The sequence below is a fragment of the Oncorhynchus gorbuscha genome, linkage group LG23 (assembly GCF_021184085.1).
Source record: "Oncorhynchus gorbuscha isolate QuinsamMale2020 ecotype Even-year linkage group LG23, OgorEven_v1.0, whole genome shotgun sequence".
In the NCBI taxonomy this organism is placed as follows: Eukaryota; Metazoa; Chordata; class Actinopteri; order Salmoniformes; family Salmonidae; genus Oncorhynchus; species Oncorhynchus gorbuscha.
In genome coordinates, this window is record NC_060195.1 from 12917752 (window position 1) to 12936200 (window position 18449).

At 46.7% G+C, this 18449-nt stretch overlaps 1 protein-coding gene across 1 annotated transcript in view; it reads right to left on the minus strand.

Annotated features, from left to right (window-relative positions):
• Positions 1-18449, minus strand: part of LOC124011611 (FERM and PDZ domain-containing protein 3-like) — a 127536-nt gene that overhangs the window by 22465 nt on the left and 86622 nt on the right. Inside the window, exons 7-10 of the mRNA XM_046325063.1 lie at positions 10309-10416; positions 2313-2444; positions 1908-2027; positions 1211-1347 (exon numbers count right to left, since the gene is read on the minus strand). Of these exons, the coding sequence (XP_046181019.1) occupies positions 1211-1347; positions 1908-2027; positions 2313-2444; positions 10309-10413 (494 nt within the window). The 5' untranslated portion in view covers positions 10414-10416. The remainder of the gene's footprint in view (positions 1-1210; positions 1348-1907; positions 2028-2312; positions 2445-10308; positions 10417-18449) is intronic.

Sequence of the window (18449 nt, forward strand, 5' to 3'; positions counted from 1 at the left end):
ATCACAGTATCTCTGTGCATTCAAATTGACATTGATAAAATGCAACTGTGTTTGTTGTCCATAACTTATGCCTGCCCATACCATAACCCCACCGCCACCATGGGGCACTCTGTTCACAACGTTGACATCAGCAAACCGCTCGCCAACACATCGCCAAACACGCTGTCTGCCATTTACCCCGTACAGTTGAAACTGGGATTCATCGGTGAACAGCACACTTCTCCAGCGTGCCTCTATCCATTGAAGGTGCCCACTGAGTTGGTTACGGCGCCAAACTGCAGTCAGATCAAGACCCTGGTGAGGATGACCAGCATGCAGATGAGCTTCCCTGAGTACGGTTTCTGACCGTTTGTGAAGAAATTCTTCTGTGGTGAAACCCACAATTTCATGAGCTGTCCGGATGGCTGGTCTCAGGCGATCCTGCAGGTGAAGAAGCTGGATGTGGAGGCGGCTTATGGTAGAGAAGTGAACATTAAATGATCTGGCAACAGCTCTGGTGGACATTCCTGCATTCAGCATGCTAATTGTACATTCCCTAAAAACTTGAGACATCTGTGGCATTGTGTTGTGTGTCAAAACTTCACATTTTATTACATGTGTAATGATCATGCTGTTTAATCAGGTTCTTGATATGCAACACCTGTCGGGGGATGGATTATCTTGGCAATGGAGAAATGCTCACTAACAGAAATGTAAACAAGTTTGTGCACAATTTGAGAGAAACATTTCTGGGATCTTTTATTTCAGTTCATGAAAATTTTGACCAACACTTTACATGTTGAATTTATATTTTTGTTCAGTATTGTTATCTGGGAGTGATCTAGTTATCTGGTAAGTTGGGGATATAATTACATATGTGGCCCAAGGGACTTTTAATTGTAAAAGGAATTTATTGGTGTCAGAGTGACTTGAGCTCGTGGTTTGAGTGGTTTCTGCTTTCAATATTAGATGGAGTAATTATGGATCATTTTGATATAACATAATGGAATACGGAGACACACATTTCGTTCCGTGGAGTGTCTGAGTAATGAGTCATGCAGGTGAGCGATCCATTTTGTCGACACACACACACACACACACACACACACACACACACACACACACACACACACACACACACACACACACACACACACACACACACACACACACACACACACACACACACACACACACACACACACACACACACACACACACACACACTTACTCCACATTCTTGAGCGAGATCTTCTGATTGGGTCTGGCCGATGACACTGTGATGTAGATGTGAAGCGCCGCCAGGCGCAGTGTGACGTCAGACTTCCAGTCCATGCCGAAGCGCTCTTTGATGACGTCATTGCGACTCTGTGGTGGGGGTAATATTTATTCAGGTTATACAGTTTTAGGCACAGCTTTAAGGAACTTCTTCCAGCAATCTTATGCAAAGGGGGGGGGGACACCTAGAGCTACCCAAAGGCTGTATCCCCACCTAGAGCTACCCAAAGGCTGTATCACCACCTAGAGCTACCCAAAGGCTGTATCCCCACCTAGAGGTACCCGAAGGCTGTATCCCCACCTAGAGCTACCCAAAGGCTGTATCCCCACCTAGAGGTACCCGAAGGCTGTATCACCACCTAGAGGTACCCGAAGGCTGTATCCCCACCTAGAGGTACCCGAAGGCTGTATCACCACCTAGAGGTACCCAAAGGCTGTATCCCCACCTAGAGGTACCCGAAGGCTGTATCCCCACCTAGAGGTACCCGAAGGCTGTATCACCACCTAGAGGTATGTAGAGGTACTCGAAGGCTGTATCCCTACCTGTATGTAGAGGTACTCGAAGGCTGTGTATCCCTACCTGTATGTAGAGGTACTCGAAGGCTGTATCCCTACCTGTATGTAGAGGTACTCGAAGGCTGTATCCCTACCTGTATGTAGAGGTACTCGAAGGCTACAGGGTCCCTCCTGAGCAGGTCTGCTGGATCCTTGGGGAAGAAACAGATGCGAAAGAGACACTTCATCCCCTGGAAATACGTCCTGTGCACCACCTGAGGAGAGAGAGGGAGACGGCACGGATAACACCTATATCATAACAGCTTCCTTCCCTACATAGTAGACAAGCACAGCTAGTCAATGGAAGGTGATACCATGCCATATCCAGTGTAATGTAGTCTATAGATTCTATTTCTATGGTCAAACTGCCATGGTGTGAAGGGATTTGTCCATGGTAGTGACTAAGTCTGGTTTAACCAGGCTATATTACACTCACACTGCTCTTAGAATGACTGTAACACGGTAATCAGGAGGAATACAGTAACTGTTGGCACCCTTACATGTGAGAGCGGCTGGTTCTCCTGCAGCAGGTGTAGTCTCTGGTTCTGGTCCAGCCCACCTGACTCCAGCACCAAGGCAAAGTGCTCGATGTAACGCAGGGACAGGCGGTCCTGCAGGGACGAGATCACATCCTAGAGAGAAAGAAAGAGAGGTTTATTTGGAGTTTATGGATAGAATTTATCTCTTCAAATATTTATTAAATATTTAATGTCATCCTGTGTTGTGATTTTTATCTGTGCGATGTTGATTTTTCTGCTTGTGGCACAAATAGACCAAACTATCCTGTTATCTTCTCCACTGAGGGTTCAGAGGTCCTTCCCTATCTGCATTATGATGACCTGCCAGAGGAAAATAAGATATGGCTTTCGACGGGTCCACAATGGCACCCTATTCCCTATAATAGTGCACTTATTGTCAAAAGTAGTGCACTATGTAGGGAACGGGAATAGTGTATTATTTGGGACGCATCCTATGTGAGTAAATACAGGCGAGAGCTCTATTTGCTCTCTCACATTGTTGCATTGGGATCAGTGTACTGTACAGTGTACTACTAGCTAGGTTTCCATAGTGACAGATTTTCATGCGAATATTCTAAAATCCACAAAGAAAAGTTGTGTAGGATAAAAGTCAGTATGTGATGACGTAGTGCACACACACAATCTACCTTTCCACTTACGTTTTCATGTACTGAATACAAACCAAAGTTTAATGTGTTTCCATCACCTTTTTCAAATCTACCGATAGTTTTGTCACAAAAACTGTTGCGTTACATATAAAATGTGCCTAGTCTGGTGTTGGCACCTGGGCTCTAGCCAACAGCTCACAGATACAGTGCTGATAGACTAGTCTGGTGTTGGCACCTGGGCTCTAGCCAACAGCTCACAGATACAGTGCTGGTAGACTAGTCTGGTTTGGCACCTGGCTCTAGCCAACAGCTCACAGATACAGTGCTGGTAGACTAGTCTGGTGTTGGCACCTGGGCTCTAGCCAACAGCTCACAGATACAGTGCAGATAGACTAGTCTGGTGTTGGCACCTGGGCTCTAGCCAACAGCTCACAGATACAGTGCTGGTAGACTAGTCTGGTGTTGGCACCTGGGCTCTAGCCAACAGCTCACAGATACAGTGCTGGTAGACTAGTCTGGTGTTGGCACCTGGGCTCTAGCCAACAGCTCACAGATACAGTGCTGGTAGACTAGTCTGGTGTTGGCACCTGGGCTCTAGCCAACAGCTCACAGATACAGTGCTGGTAGACTAGTCTGGTGTTGGCACCTGGGCTCTAGCCAACAGCTCACAGATACAGTGCTGGTAGACTAGTCTGGTGTTGGCACCTGGGCTCTAGCCAACAGCTCACAGATACAGTGCTGGTAGACTAGTCTGGTGTTGGCACCTGGGCTCTAGCCAACAGCTCACAGATACAGTGCTGGTAGACTAGTCTGGTGTTGGCACCTGGGCTCTAGCTCACAGATACAGTGCTGGTAGACTAGCCCTGGGCTCTAAACAGCTCACAGATACAGTGCTGGTAGACTAGTCTGGTGTTGGCACCTGGGCTCTAGCCAACAGCTCACAGATACAGTGCTGGTAGACTAGTCTGGTGTTGGCACCTGGGCTCTAGCCAACAGCTCACAGATACAGTGCTGGTAGACCTGGTGTTGGCACCTGGGCTCTAGCCAACAGCTCACAGATACAGTGCTGGTAGACTAGTCTGGTGTTGGCACCTGGGCTCTAGCCAACAGCTCACAGATACAGTGCTGGTAGACTAGTCTGGTGTTGGCACCTGGGCTCTAGCCAACAGCTCACAGATACAGTGCTGATAGACTAGTCTGGTGTTGGCACCTGGGCTCTAGCCAACAGCTCACAGATACAGTGCTGGTAGACTAGTCTGGTGTTGGCACCTGGGCTCTAGCCAACAGCTCACAGATACAGTGCTGCTAGTCTGGTGTTGGCACCTGGGCTCTAGCCAACAGCTCACAGATACAGTGCTGGTAGACTAGTCTGGTGTTGGCACCTGGGCTCTAGCCAACAGCTCACAGATACAGTGCTGGTAGACTAGTCTGGTGTTGGCACCTGGGCTCTAGCCAACAGCTCACAGATACAGTGCTGGTAGACTAGTCTGGTGTTGGCACCTGGGCTCTAGCCAACAGCTCACAGATACAGTGCTGGTAGACTAGTCTGGTGTTGGCACCTGGGCTCTAGCCAACAGCTCACAGATACAGTGCTGGTAGACTAGTCTGGTGTTGGCACCTGGGCTCTAGCCAACAGCTCACAGATACAGTGCTGGTAGACTAGTCTGGTGTTGGCACCTGGGCTCTAGCCAACAGCTCACAGATACAGTGCTGGTAGACTAGTCTGGTTTTGGCACCTGGGCTCTAGCCAACAGCTCACAGATACAGTGCTGGTAGACTAGTCTGGTGTTGGCACCTGGGCTCTAGCCAACAGCTCACAGATACAGTGCTGGTAGACTAGTCTGGTTTGGCACCTGGGCTCTAGCCAACAGCTCACAGATACAGTGCTGGTAGACTAGTCTGGTGTTGGCACCTGGGCTCTAGCCAACAGCTCACAGATACAGTGCTGGTAGACTAGTCTGGTTTTGGCACCTGGGCTCTAGCCAACAGCTCACAGATACAGTGCTGGTAGACTAGTCTGGTGTTGGCACCTGGGCTCTAGCCAACAGCTCACAGATACAGTGCTGGTAGACTAGTCTGGTGTTGGCACCTGGGCTCTAGCCAACAGCTCACAGATACAGTGCTGGTAGACTAGTCTGGTGTTGGCACCTGGGCTCTAGCCAACAGCTCACAGATACAGTGCTGGTAGACTTCTGGTGTTGGCACCTGGGCTCTAGCCAACAGCTCACAGATACAGTGCTGGTAGACTAGTCTGGTGTTGGCACCTGGGCTCTAGCCAACAGCTCACAGATACAGTGCTGGTAGACTAGTCTGGTGTTGGCACCTGGGCTCTAGCCAACAGCTCACAGATACAGTGCTGGTAGACTAGTCTGGTGTTGGCACCTGGGCTCTAGCCAACAGCTCACAGATACAGTGCTGGTAGACTAGTCTGGTGTTGGCACCTGGGCTCTAGCCAACAGCTCACAGATACAGTGCTGATAGACTAGTCTGGTGTTGGCACCTGGGCTCTAGCCAACAGCTCACAGATACAGTGCTGATAGACTAGTCTGGTGTTGGCACCTGGGCTCTAGCCAACAGCTCACAGATACAGTGCTGATAGACTAGTCTGGTGTTGGCACCTGGGCTCTAGCCAACAGCTCACAGATACAGTGCTGGTAGACTAGTCTGGTGTTGGCACCTGGGCTCTAGCCAACAGCTCACAGATACAGTGCTGGTAGACTAGTCTGGTGTTGGCACCTGGGCTCTAGCCAACAGCTCACAGATACAGTGCTGGTAGACTAGTCTGGTGTTGGCACCTGGGCTCTAGCCAACAGCTCACAGATACAGTGCTGGTAGACTAGTCTGGTGTTGGCACCTGGGCTCTAGCCAACAGCTCACAGATACAGTGCTGGTAGACTAGTCTGGTGTTGGCACCTGGGCTCTAGCCAACAGCTCACAGATACAGTGCTGGTAGACTAGTCTGGTGTTGGCACCTGGGCTCTAGCCAACAGCTCACAGATACAGTGCTGGTAGACTAGTCTGGTGTTGGCACCTGGGCTCTAGCCAACAGCTCACAGATACAGTGCTGGTAGACTAGTCTGGTGTTGGCACCTGGGCTCTAGCCAACAGCTCACAGATACAGTGCTGGTAGACTAGTCTGGTGTTGGCACCTGGGCTCTAGCCAACAGCTCACAGATACAGTGCTGGTAGACTAGTCTGGTGTTGGCACCTGGGCTCTAGCCAACAGCTCACAGATACAGTGCTGGTAGACTAGTCTGGTTTTGGCACCTGGGCTCTAGCCAACAGCTCACAGATACAGTGCTGGTAGACTAGTCTGGTGTTGGCACCTGGGCTCTAGCCAACAGCTCACAGATACAGTGCTGGTAGACTAGTCTGGTGTTGGCACCTGGGCTCTAGCCAACAGCTCACAGATACAGTGCTGGTAGACTAGTCTGGTTTGGCACCTGGGCTCTAGCCAACAGCTCACAGATACAGTGCTGGTAGACTAGTCTGGTGTTGGCACCTGGGCTCTAGCCAACAGCTCACAGATACAGTGCTGGTAGACTAGTCTGGTGCTTTGGCACCTGGGCTCTAGCCAACAGCTCACAGATACAGTGCTGGTAGACTAGTCTGGTTTTGGCACCTGGGCTCTAGCCAACAGCTCACAGATACAGTGCTGGTAGACTAGTCTGGTTTTGGCACCTGGGCTCTAGCCAACAGCTCACAGATACAGTGCTGGTAGACTAGTCTGGTTTTGGCACCTGGGCTCTAGCCAACAGCTCACAGATACCTGGGCTCTAGCCAACAGCTCACAGATACAGTGCTGGTAGACTAGTCTGGTTTTGGCACCTGGGCTCTAGCCAACAGCTCACAGATACAGTGCTGGTAGACTAGTCTGGTTTTGGCACCTGGGCTCTAGCCAACAGCTCACAGATACAGTGCTGGTAGACTAGTCTGGTTTTGGCACCTGGGCTCTAGCCAACAGCTCACAGATACAGTGCTGGTAGACTAGTCTGGTGTTGGCACCTGGGCTCTAGCCAACAGCTCACAGATACAGTGCTGGTAGACTAGTCTGGTTTTGGCACCTGGGCTCTAGCCAACAGCTCACAGATACAGTGCAGTCTGGTGTTGGCACCTGGACTAGCCAACAGCTGGATTGCTTAGACTAGTCTGGTTTTGGCACCTGGGCTCTAGCCAACAGCTCACAGATACAGTGCTGGTAGACTAGTCTGGTTTTGGCACCTGGGCTCTAGCCAACAGCTCACAGATACAGTGCTGGTAGCCTAGTCGACAATGAGAGTATTATGGATAAAGAGCAAGAATATTTTTATTTGTCAAACGGCAGTCAAGCATCGATTATCATGTCACCAGAATAAGACCCTCGATATTCATTGGAAAGGAGCATCAAAATGACCCTGTGAAGTTCATCATAAATGATTTCATCTGTAGTGGAAGGAGACAATATCATAGTGTGACTCCAAGTTCACTTCGATATGATGGTTATTATATCAATATTTATGCATGAATGCGTTTAGATCACAATTTCTCACATAATCGATTTTACTTACACAAAACGATCCCACCATGTCGAACGAACCAATGATCTGTCTGCTTTTGTACAATTGTACTGAAACTTCCTGTTTCCGTCACAGCTGTCGTTTAAAAAAAATATAATAATTTACTTGCATAAAAACTGTGGAGGAAAACGTGCTTAATTGTCTCTCTCTCCTGATCGAAAGTAGTGCGCTATATAGGTAACAGGGTACCATTTGGGACTCAGAACTGAGCGTTCTTCTCTCTGTGGTTTCATAAGCGGCAGGGTAGCCCGGTGGTTAGAGCGGTGGACTAGTAACCGGAAGGTTGCAAGTTCAAATCCCTGAGCTGACAAGGTAAAAATCTGTTGTTTATGCCCCTGGACAAGGCAGTTAACCCACTGTTCCTAGGCCATCATTGAAAATAAGAATTTGTTCTTAACTGACTTGCCTAGTTAAATAATAATAATAATAATAATAATAATAATAATAATAATAATAATAATAATAATAATAATAATAATAATAATAATAATAATAATAATAATAATAGTAATAATAATAATAATAATAATAATAATAATAATAATAATAATAATAATAATAATAATAATAATAATAATAATAATAGTAATAATAATAATAATAATAATAATAATAATAATAATAATAATAGTAATAATAATAATAATAGTAATAGTAATAATAATAATAATAATAATAATAATAATAATAATAATAATAATAATAATAATAATAATAATAGTAATAATAATAATAATAATAATAATAATAATAATAATAATAATAATAATAGTAATAATAATAATAATAATAATAATAATAATAATAATAATAATAATAATAATAATAATAATAATAGTAATAGTAATAATAATAATAATAATAATAATAATAATAATAGTAATAGTAATAATAATAATAATAATAATAATAATAATAATAATAATAATAGTAATAATAATAATAATAATAATAATAATAATAATAATAATAATAAAATAATAATAATAAAGGTAAAAGGAAGATTTCATAACATATTTCTACTCAGACAAATACAGTCCTCGGATTGCTTGTGTGTGTGGAGCCAGCAATCTTTCATAATTGGTAGCTTGTGTATTGTAATCTCCTAAATGGACGGGTAGATGGTGGCTGAATATCCTAGCAACAGAGACAGAGATACATTCACCTTGAATCACAGTGGTGCTGATGAAAACTGACTGTCTGCTAAAACAAAACAAGGATAAGCTGTATTGGCAATATTAACCAAGGATTACAATGACAACAATCTCCTAAACAAACTGTGGATAGAGAAACCCTTCATTTTATTTCCTCCCTTTCTCTCTCTCTCTCTCTCTCTCTCTCTCTCTCTCTCTCTCTCTCTCTCTCTCTCTCTCTCTCTCTCTCTCTCTCTCTCTCTCTCTCTCTCTCTCTCTCTCTCTCTCTCTCTCTCTCTCTCTCTCTCTCTCTCTCTCTCTCTCTCTCTCTCTCTCTCTCTCTCTCTCTCTCTCTCTCTCTCTCTCTCTCTCTCTCTCTCCCTCCCCCTCCCTCCCTCCCTCCCCCTCCCTCCCTCTCTCTCTCCCTCCCTTTCTCTCTACCTCTCTCTCTCGCTCCCTTTCTCTCTCCCTCTCTCTTCCTCCCTCCCTTTCCCTCTCCCTCTCTCTCTCTCGCTCCCTCCATCCATCCATTTCTTAAACCCACTCCCTGAATGAGCAGGAAAAGAGAGTTCTGAAATCTAATATTGAGCCTTAATGTGTCTGGTAAGAGATGTCAGAGTCTGGTAAGAGATGTCAGAGCCTGGTAATAGATGGCAGAGCCTGGTAAGAGATGGCAGAGCCTGGTAATAGATGGCAGAGCCTGGTAATAGATGGCAGAGCCTGGTAAGAGATGGTAGAGCCTGGTAAGAGATGTCAGAGTCTGGTAATAGATGGCAGAGCCTGGTAAGAGATGGCAGGGTCTGGTAATAGATGGCAGAGCCTGGTAAGAGATGGCAGAGCCTGGTAAGAGATGTCAGAGCCTGGTAAGAGATGGCAGAGCCTGGTAAGAGATGTCAGAGTCGTCTCAGAGCCTGACAGTAGATAGAAGTCATTACTATCTGTCTCCTGACTGACTGGTGTATGCCATTACAATATTACAGTATGCGCCTCAAATGCCACCCTATTCCCTTTTTAGCACGCTCATTTTGACTCGAACCCATAGGGCTTGGGTCAAAAGTAGTGCACTATATAGGGAATAGGGTGCAAGTTCAGACGCAGGCACAGCCATTTTAAAATACTGGTAATTGATGGAAGTGGGCTTCTCATAACTAGGCCTGTTCATCAAACACTCTGCGGGGAGTCTTACCATCAGTGGCGTCATTAAATATGTCTTACGATGGTTTAGACCCACTGGGCGCAGACGTCAGTACAACGTCTAGTTTTGATTTACATTTGGTTGAGTTGTCTGGCAACGTGAATCATTTAAAAAACAAGTTGGATTCCCATTACGTGGATGACTTTCTGCAAAATCCAATGAGTTTTTCATGTTTATAATGTTTCATCTGTCGGTGCTACAAAGCACCATTTGGTGTTATATGAAGCTTTACCACTTGCTCTGTAATATGAGTAGTATTGTACTCATATCAATGTTCCAGTATGGGATCTCCCCTACTTTTATAGTTATGGCCCATTTAATACAGATAAATGGGCACAGTAGGCAATGTAACCAATCACAGCCCTCCTTTTACTTGTATCATTGCACATCCTGCAAATCACCAGCAGAGGGCAACCATTTTAAATCAATCATCGCATTCACTCTGTTGGTAATGTTTACAAACTGGATCATACACTGTATACGTACCCTGACAGTGGTGCGGCTGTCAAACGTAAAGGACTTGATCTGACCATTCTCCAGGAACACCTTCAGCACATTAGGGATGAGTAGCAAAGAGTCGTCCTTTAGCATTGTCTGTGAGAGAGAGACAGAGAGAGAGAGAGAGAGAGAGAGAGAGAGAGAGAGAGAGAGAGAGAGAGAGAGAGAGAGAGAGAGAGAGAGAGAGAGAGAGAGAGAGAGAGAGAGAGAGAGAGAGAGAGAGAGAGAGAGAGAGAGAGAGAGAGAGAGAGAGAGAGAGAGAGAGAGAGAGAGAGAGAGAGAGAGACAGAGATGCAGAGATAGAGAGAGATGCAGAGATGCAGAGGAGAGAGAGAGAGAGAGAGAGAGAGAGAGAGAGAGAGAGAGAGAGAGAGAGAGAGAGAGAGAGAGAGAGAGAGAGAGAGAGGGAGAGATGCAGAGGTAGAGGGCGGGAGAGAAAGAGAGAGCAAATGTAAAACCTTAGTGCCTCTTCTAGCAGTAAGAGAGAGGTAAGATGAGGTAGCTGAGAAAGTACTTAAAGGGTTAATATCCTACATCAACATGGTACAGTACATTTAATCAACCCCAGAGTAGGGGATCAGGGCTATAATTAAATGAAGTCGGAACTCCGGAACTGAATGTGCAGAGAGAAGTAAATTCCTTTTAAAGGATTTTCAGAAGGCACCCAGTTGGAGCTTTCAGAGCTCCATGGAGGAGCAATACCTTAATTGAACCGGGGCAGCCTGAATAGGGACACAACTCAGCTTTAGGACCCCTGCCTGGATATATTGTGCTGTGATTAAAGAATAGCTTACTACATTTCCTCAACGCATCAAGTTAATATGCATGCGCCGGTGCTGCAGGTACAATTGGAAGCTAGACGGCTGAATAGACTATAAAGTGTGGTGGTTACGTAGGTCAGGGAGCTGCAGGAGGCCTGATGACTCAAGGTTATTCTGCTTTTATCAGTCACTCATCAGAAAACGTTTTCTCTGCCGGAGTTGATTTCAGTTCAGGTAGAGAGACAGGCCCGTGACAGGTATTCACTCTCTCCAGAGGTGGTGTCACCAGGAGGGTAAATGAGGGAAGTAGAGAGAGTTGGTGAGTCAAAGCCCTCGTTATTCCCTACCGTTCAGAAGGTTGGTGTCACTTAGAAATGCCCTTGTTTTGAAAGAAAAACACTTTTTATGTCCATTAAAATAACATCAAATTGATCAGGAATACAGTGTAGACATGGGTAATGTTGTAAATGACTATTGTAGCTGAAAACAGCTGATTTTTAATGGAATATCTTCATAGGCATACAGATGCCCATTATCAGCAACCATCACTCCTGTGTTCCAATGGCACGTTGTGTTAGCTAATCCAAACACCAGTCTCAACGTCAACAGTTTAGAGGCGACTCCAGGATGCTGGCCTTCTAGGCAGAGTTGCAAAGAAAAAGCCATATCTCAGACTGGCCAAGATTAAGATCGGCAAAAGAACACAGACACTGGACAGAAGAACTCTGCCTAGATGGCCAGCATCCCAGTCGCCTCTTCACTGTTGACGTTGAGACTGGTGTTATGTGGGTACAATTTAATGAAGCTGTCAGTTGAGGACTTGTGAGGCATCTGATTCTCAAACTAGACACTCTCATGTACTTGTCCTCTTGCTCAGTTGTGCACCGGGGCCTCCCACTCATCTTTCTATTCTGGTTAGAGCCAGTTTGCGCTGTTCTGTTTAGGGAGTAGTACACAGCTTTGTACGAGATCTTCAGTTTCTTGGCAATTTCTCGCATGGAATAGCCTTCATTTCTTAGAATAAGAATAGACTGATGAGTTTCAGAACTAAGTCTTTGTTTCTGGGCATTTTGAGCCTGTAATCGAACCCACAAATGCTGATGCTCCAGATACTCAACTAGTCCAAAGAAGGCCAGTTTTATTGCTTCTTTAATCAGAACAACAGTTTTCAGCTGTGCTAACATAATTCCAAAAGGGTTTTCTATGATCAATTAGCCTTTTTAAAATGATAAACTTGGATTATCTAACACAATGTGCCATTGTAACACTTGAGTGATGGTTGCTTATAAAGGGCCTCTGTACGCCTATGTAGAGCTACAATAGTCATTTACAACATTAACCATATCTACACTGTATTTCTGATCAATTTGATGTTACTTTAATGGACCAAAAAAATGTGCTTTTCTTTCAAAAACAAGGACATTTCTAAGTGACACCAAACTTTTGAATTGTAGTGTACATACACATACACCACGTGCATCCACTGATGGTCTGAAAATCACTTTGTGAACAGACAGATGGAGAGTGAGAGAGAGAAGAGAGAGGGGAATGGGGAAGATGGACAGTGGAGCCCCTCAGAGGTTGGTAGCCTAGTGGTTAGGAGCGTTGGGCCAGTAAAGTGCAATGCACTCAGCCTTAATTGCTTCTGTATGTCGCTCTGGATAAGAGGGTCTTCTAAATGACTCAAATGTAATAATATTGAGCAACTACTATATCTGATGAGAGGAAATGAAATGATTCCTACAGTGAATCTGAGCATCATTTAGAACAGACTGACGTCACTACAGATGTATCCACATAAGACGCCAGCCTGGCGACACCATCCAGAGGTGCTATCTACAACCTAAAGGGGCTTCCGGCGGTCCTCATAGGAGAACCCTTTTAAAAGGGCTTGTAAGTAAGCATTTCGTGGTAAGGTCTACACATGTTGTATTCAGCGCATGTAACAAGCAAAGTTTGATAGATTTGACAGAGGAGCTAACGGGAGAATTACTGACTCCTGTCCTTCATTGCCAGGAAAGCAAGCATCCCCTCAGGCACGCACGCACGCACGCACGCACGCACGCACGCACGCACGCACGCACGCACGCACGCACACGCACGCACGCACACACACACACACACACACACACACACACACACACACACACACACACACACACACACACACACACACACACACACACACACACACACACACACACACACACACAGCAGCCAGGGGGCTGAGGGGGATCGATAGCACCCATGATAATACCACAGATATCTCCTGTAGCCTGGATTAGACTGCATGTAGACCCCTGGTATACAGATACAGGGAGAGAGAGATGGTCCCCCTCCCCTGGGTGGAGGTCTGATACAGGGAGAGATAGATGGTCCTCTCCTGGGTGGAGGTCTGATACAGGGAGATAGATGGTCCTCCCCTGGCGGAGGTCTGATACAGGGAGAGATAGATGGTCCTCCCCTGGGTGGAGGCCTGATACATGGAGATAGATGGTCCTCTCCTGGGTGGAGGCCTGATACAGGGGGAGATAGATGGTTCTCCTCCCCTGGGGGAGGTCTGATACAGGGAGAGATAGATGGTCTTCCCCTGGGTGGAGGTCTGATACAGGGAGAGAGATGGTCCTCCTCCCCTGGGTGGAGGCCTGATACAGGGAGAGAGATGGTCCTCCCCTGGGTGGAGGCCTGATACAGGGAGAGAGATGGTCCTCCCCTGGGTGGAGGCCTGATACAGGGAGAGAGATGGTCCTCCCCTGGGTGGAGGCCTGATACAGGGAGAGAGATGGTCCTCCCCTGGGTGGAGGCCTGATACAGGGAGAGAGATGGTCCTCCCCTGGGGGGAGGCCTGATACAGGGAGAGATAGATGGTTCTCCTCCCCTGGGGGTACGGAGGATAAATTAATAAATATGTGTCATGACAGCGGTGAACCTTTTGTCTTTCCCAGTCTCTACCTCTCAATCTACATAGTGCTCTATTGGCCCCTATTCCCTACATAGTCTCTAAATAGTCTCTACCTCTCAATCTACATAGTGCTCTATTGGCCCCTATTCCCTACATAGTCTCTAAATAGTCTCTACCTCTCAATCTACATAGTGCTCTATTGGCCCCTATTCCCTACATAGTCTCTAAATAGTCTCTACCTCTCAATCTACATAGTGCTCTATTGGCCCCTATTCCCTACATAGTCTCTAAATAGTCTCTACCTCTCAATCTACATAGTGCTCTATTGGCCCCTATTCCCTACATAGTCTCTAAATAGTCTCTACCTCTCAATCTACATAGTGCTCTATTGGCCCCTATTCCCTACATAGTCTCTAAATAGTCTCTACCTCTCAATCTGTCTCTGACCATCCCCCTTTCTCTCTCTCTTTCTCCTTGAATTAAGTTCAGTTGATCATATTGTATATCAAATATATAAGGTGTGTAGAAATCCGAAGAGGGTGGCCAGCAGAGAGAGGTGGGAGGGGCTGAGGGAGGCCAGCAGAGAGAGGTGGGAGGGGCTGAGGGAGGCCAGCAGAGAGAGGTGGGAGGGGCTGAGGGAGGCCAGCCGAAGAGGTGGGAGGGGCTGGGGAGGCCAGCAGAGAGAGGTGGGAGGGGCTGAGGGAGGCCAGCAGAGAGAGGTGGGAGGGGCTGAGGGAGGCCAGCAGCGAGAGGTGGGAGGGGCTGAGGGAGGCCAGCAGAGAGAGGTGGGAGGGGCTGAGGGAGGCCAGCAGAGAGAGGTGGGAGGGGCTGAGGGTGGCCAGCAGAGAGAGGTGGGAGGGGCTGAGGGAAGCCAGCAGAAAGAGGTGGGAGGTGCTGAGGGAGGCAGCAGAGAGAGGTGGGAGGGGCTGAGGGTGGCCAGCAGAGAGAGGTGGGAGGGGCTGAGAGGTGGGAGGGGCTGAGGGAGGCCAGCAGAGAGAGGTGGGAGGGGCTGAGGGTGGCCAGCAGAGAGAGGTGGGAGGGGCTGAGGGAGGCCAGCAGAGAGAGGTGGGAGGGGCTGAGGGTGGCCAGCAGAGAGAGGTGGGAGGGGCTGAGGGTGGCCAGCAGAGAGAGGTGGGAGGGGCTGAGGGTGGCCAGCAGAGAGAGGTGGGAGGGGCTGAGGGAGGCCAGCAGAGAGAGGTGGGAGGGGCTGAGGGTGGCCAGCAGAGAGAGGTGGGAGGGGCTGAGGGAGGGGCTGTGGAATTGCTGGGCGGGGGATAGAATGACTGTCAAAGAGAAAAGGAAAAAAAATGTACAAATAAAACAAAACAAATAGTACATTTGAATGACACTGAGAGGCAGCGTTGTTACAGCTAACACCTGTTTTCCTGAGGCTGATGCCGGGCAGGTGTTTGGACACATACACACACTCTCATTCAAATGCACACGTGCACATACACGGACACACACATATACACGGACACACACACACATACACAGACACACACACATACACGGGGACACACACATACACGGACACACACATACACGGACACAGACACACACACATACACAGACACACACACATACACAGACACACACACATACACAGACACACACACACATACAGACACACACACATACACAGACACACACACACATACACAGACACACACATACACGGACACACACATACACGGACACACACACACATACACGGACACACACACACATACACAGACACACACACACACATACACGGACACACACACACATACACAGACACACACACACATACACAGACACACACACACATACACAGACACACACACACATACACAGACACACACACATACACGGACACACACACATACACGGACACACACACATACACGGACACACACACATACACACGGACACACACACACACACACATACACAGACACACACACACACATACACAGACACACACACACACATACACGGACACACACACACGCATACACGGACACACACACACAGACACACACACACATACACAGACACACACACACACATACACGGACACACACACATACACGCAAGTAAATAGTGCCATACATGCATTGAAACATATTAATTTGCATTGAAACATATTCACTTTGCTTTGCTGTTATAATATTTGTTGTCCTTGTTGTCTTCAGTTTTTTTTTGCATTGTTTTCCTTGGTCTTTCTCTTTGGTGCATTGAGGGACGGTGGCTTTGGTGACGGGGGTGACGGGGTTCTTGGGGGCTGGGTGGTCTTTGGGGAATTATTCAGTTATTCTTGGGGAGGGTGAGTGGAGCTGGAGGCAGAGGGAGGGAGGTGAGGGGAGCAGGAGGAAGGGGGGGAGGGAGGGGGAGGGGGGTGGAGCGATTGGTAAAGATCAGACCATCCTCCTTCGGCAGAGCTTTTAATCATGTCTATCCGCCTCCTGTGATCAGAGGTTGGGAGTGGGGATTGATTGGTTAGGACTTGCATATCAGTGGAGACCACCTAACCTGAGCTTCTGAAGGTTATCGACATGGAGGGAAAGAGATGTTCAGCCACGACTACATCTACTATGGATATGTCCCAAATACTATGTAGGGAATAGGGGCCAATAGAGCACTATGTAGGGAATAGGGGCCAATAGAGCACTATGTAGGGAATAGGGGCCAATAGAGCACTATGTAGGGAATAGGCACTATGTAGGGAATAGGGGCCAATAGAGCACTATGTAGGGAATAGGGGCCAATAGAGCACTATGTAGGGAATAGGGGCCAATAGAGCACTATGTGGGGAATAGGAGCCAATAGAGCACTATGCATGGAATAGGGGCCAATAGAGCACTATGTAGGGAATAGGGGCCAATAGAGCACTATGTAGGGAATAGGGGCCAATAGAGCACTATGTGGGGAATAGGGGCCAATAGAGCACTATGTACGGAATAGGGGCCAATAGAGCACTATGTGGGGAATAGGGGCCAATAGAGAACTATGCATGGAATAGGGGCCAATAGAGCACTATGTAGGGAATAGGGGCCAATAGAGCACTATGTAGGGAATAGGGGCCAATAGAGCACTATGGGCCAATATGGAATAGGGGCCAATAGAGCACTATGTAGGGAATAGGGGCCAATAGAGAACTATGCATGGAATAGGAGCCAATAGAGCACTATGTAGGGAATAGGGGCCAATAGAGAACTATGCATGGAATAGGGGCCAATAGAGCACTATGTAGGGAATAGGGGCCAATAGAGCACTATGTAGGGAATAGGGGCCAATAGAGCACTATGTAGGGAATAGGGGCCAATAGAGCACTATGCAGGGAATAGGAGCCAATACAGCACTATGCAGGGAATAGGGGCCAATAGAGCACTATGTAGGGAATAGGGTGTCATTTTGGAGGCAGACCCTGCACTGCTCTGCTCCATGCTCTGCTCTGCTCCATGCTCACACAGCACAGCCTGTTATGCTAAATTCAACCTTTACTTCTGCCACCATCATCCTCCTCGGGTCTCAGAGAGAGGCCACGTGGACTAGGAGGAATTCTAAACTACAACACTGTTGGCTCCAGGTAGAACCCTTTGCAGAAAGGTTTTATATGGAACCCAAAAGGGTTCTACCTGGAACCAAAAGGGTTCATGCTCTTCCAATGGGACGCATATGGAAAAAATGTAATCTAGCTCCCAGTATGCAATTCCTATGGCTTCCACTGGGTATCAGTAGTCTTTTTTCAAGGCACAGACTTCATGTATGCGCCCGAGGCTAAGAGGACACGCACCTGTTAATATCGTGTGCCTATTGAACATACTTCTTTCTGTATGAAATATTATAGTTTAATTACATTTTAGGATATCTGAGGATCAAATAGAAATGTATTTTGACTTGTTTTAATAAAGTTTAGTAGTAGCTTTTTGGATTCCTTTCACTGCATGTCGAATGAGTGGATTACTCAAATTGATGCCGCCAACTAAACAGACTTTTTGGGATATAAAGTTTTGTATCTAACAAAACGACACTACATGTTAAAACTGGGATTATTCAAAAAGTATGTGAATATTTCATTATTTTTTGTGAATTTATGAAACCTGTGCAGGAGGAAAAATATTTTGATGTGGGGCGCCATCCTCAAATAATTGCATGGCATGCTTTCGCTGTTAAGCCTACTGTAAATCGACAGTGCAGTTAGATTAACAAGAATTTAAGCTTTTAGCCGATGTAAGACACTTGTATGTACCTAAATGTTTAATATCCATAATTTTTATGATTATTTATTTGAATTGCAGGCCCTCCAGTTTCACCGGATGTTGTCCCACTAGCTGTTTTAATTAAAACCTCTTAGGGTTAGGGGGCAGTGTTCGGAAGTTTAGATAAATGAGGTGCCCAAAGTAAACTGCCTATTACTCAGGCCCAGAAGCTAGGATATGCATAAAATTGGTAGCATTGGATAAACACTCTGAAGTTTC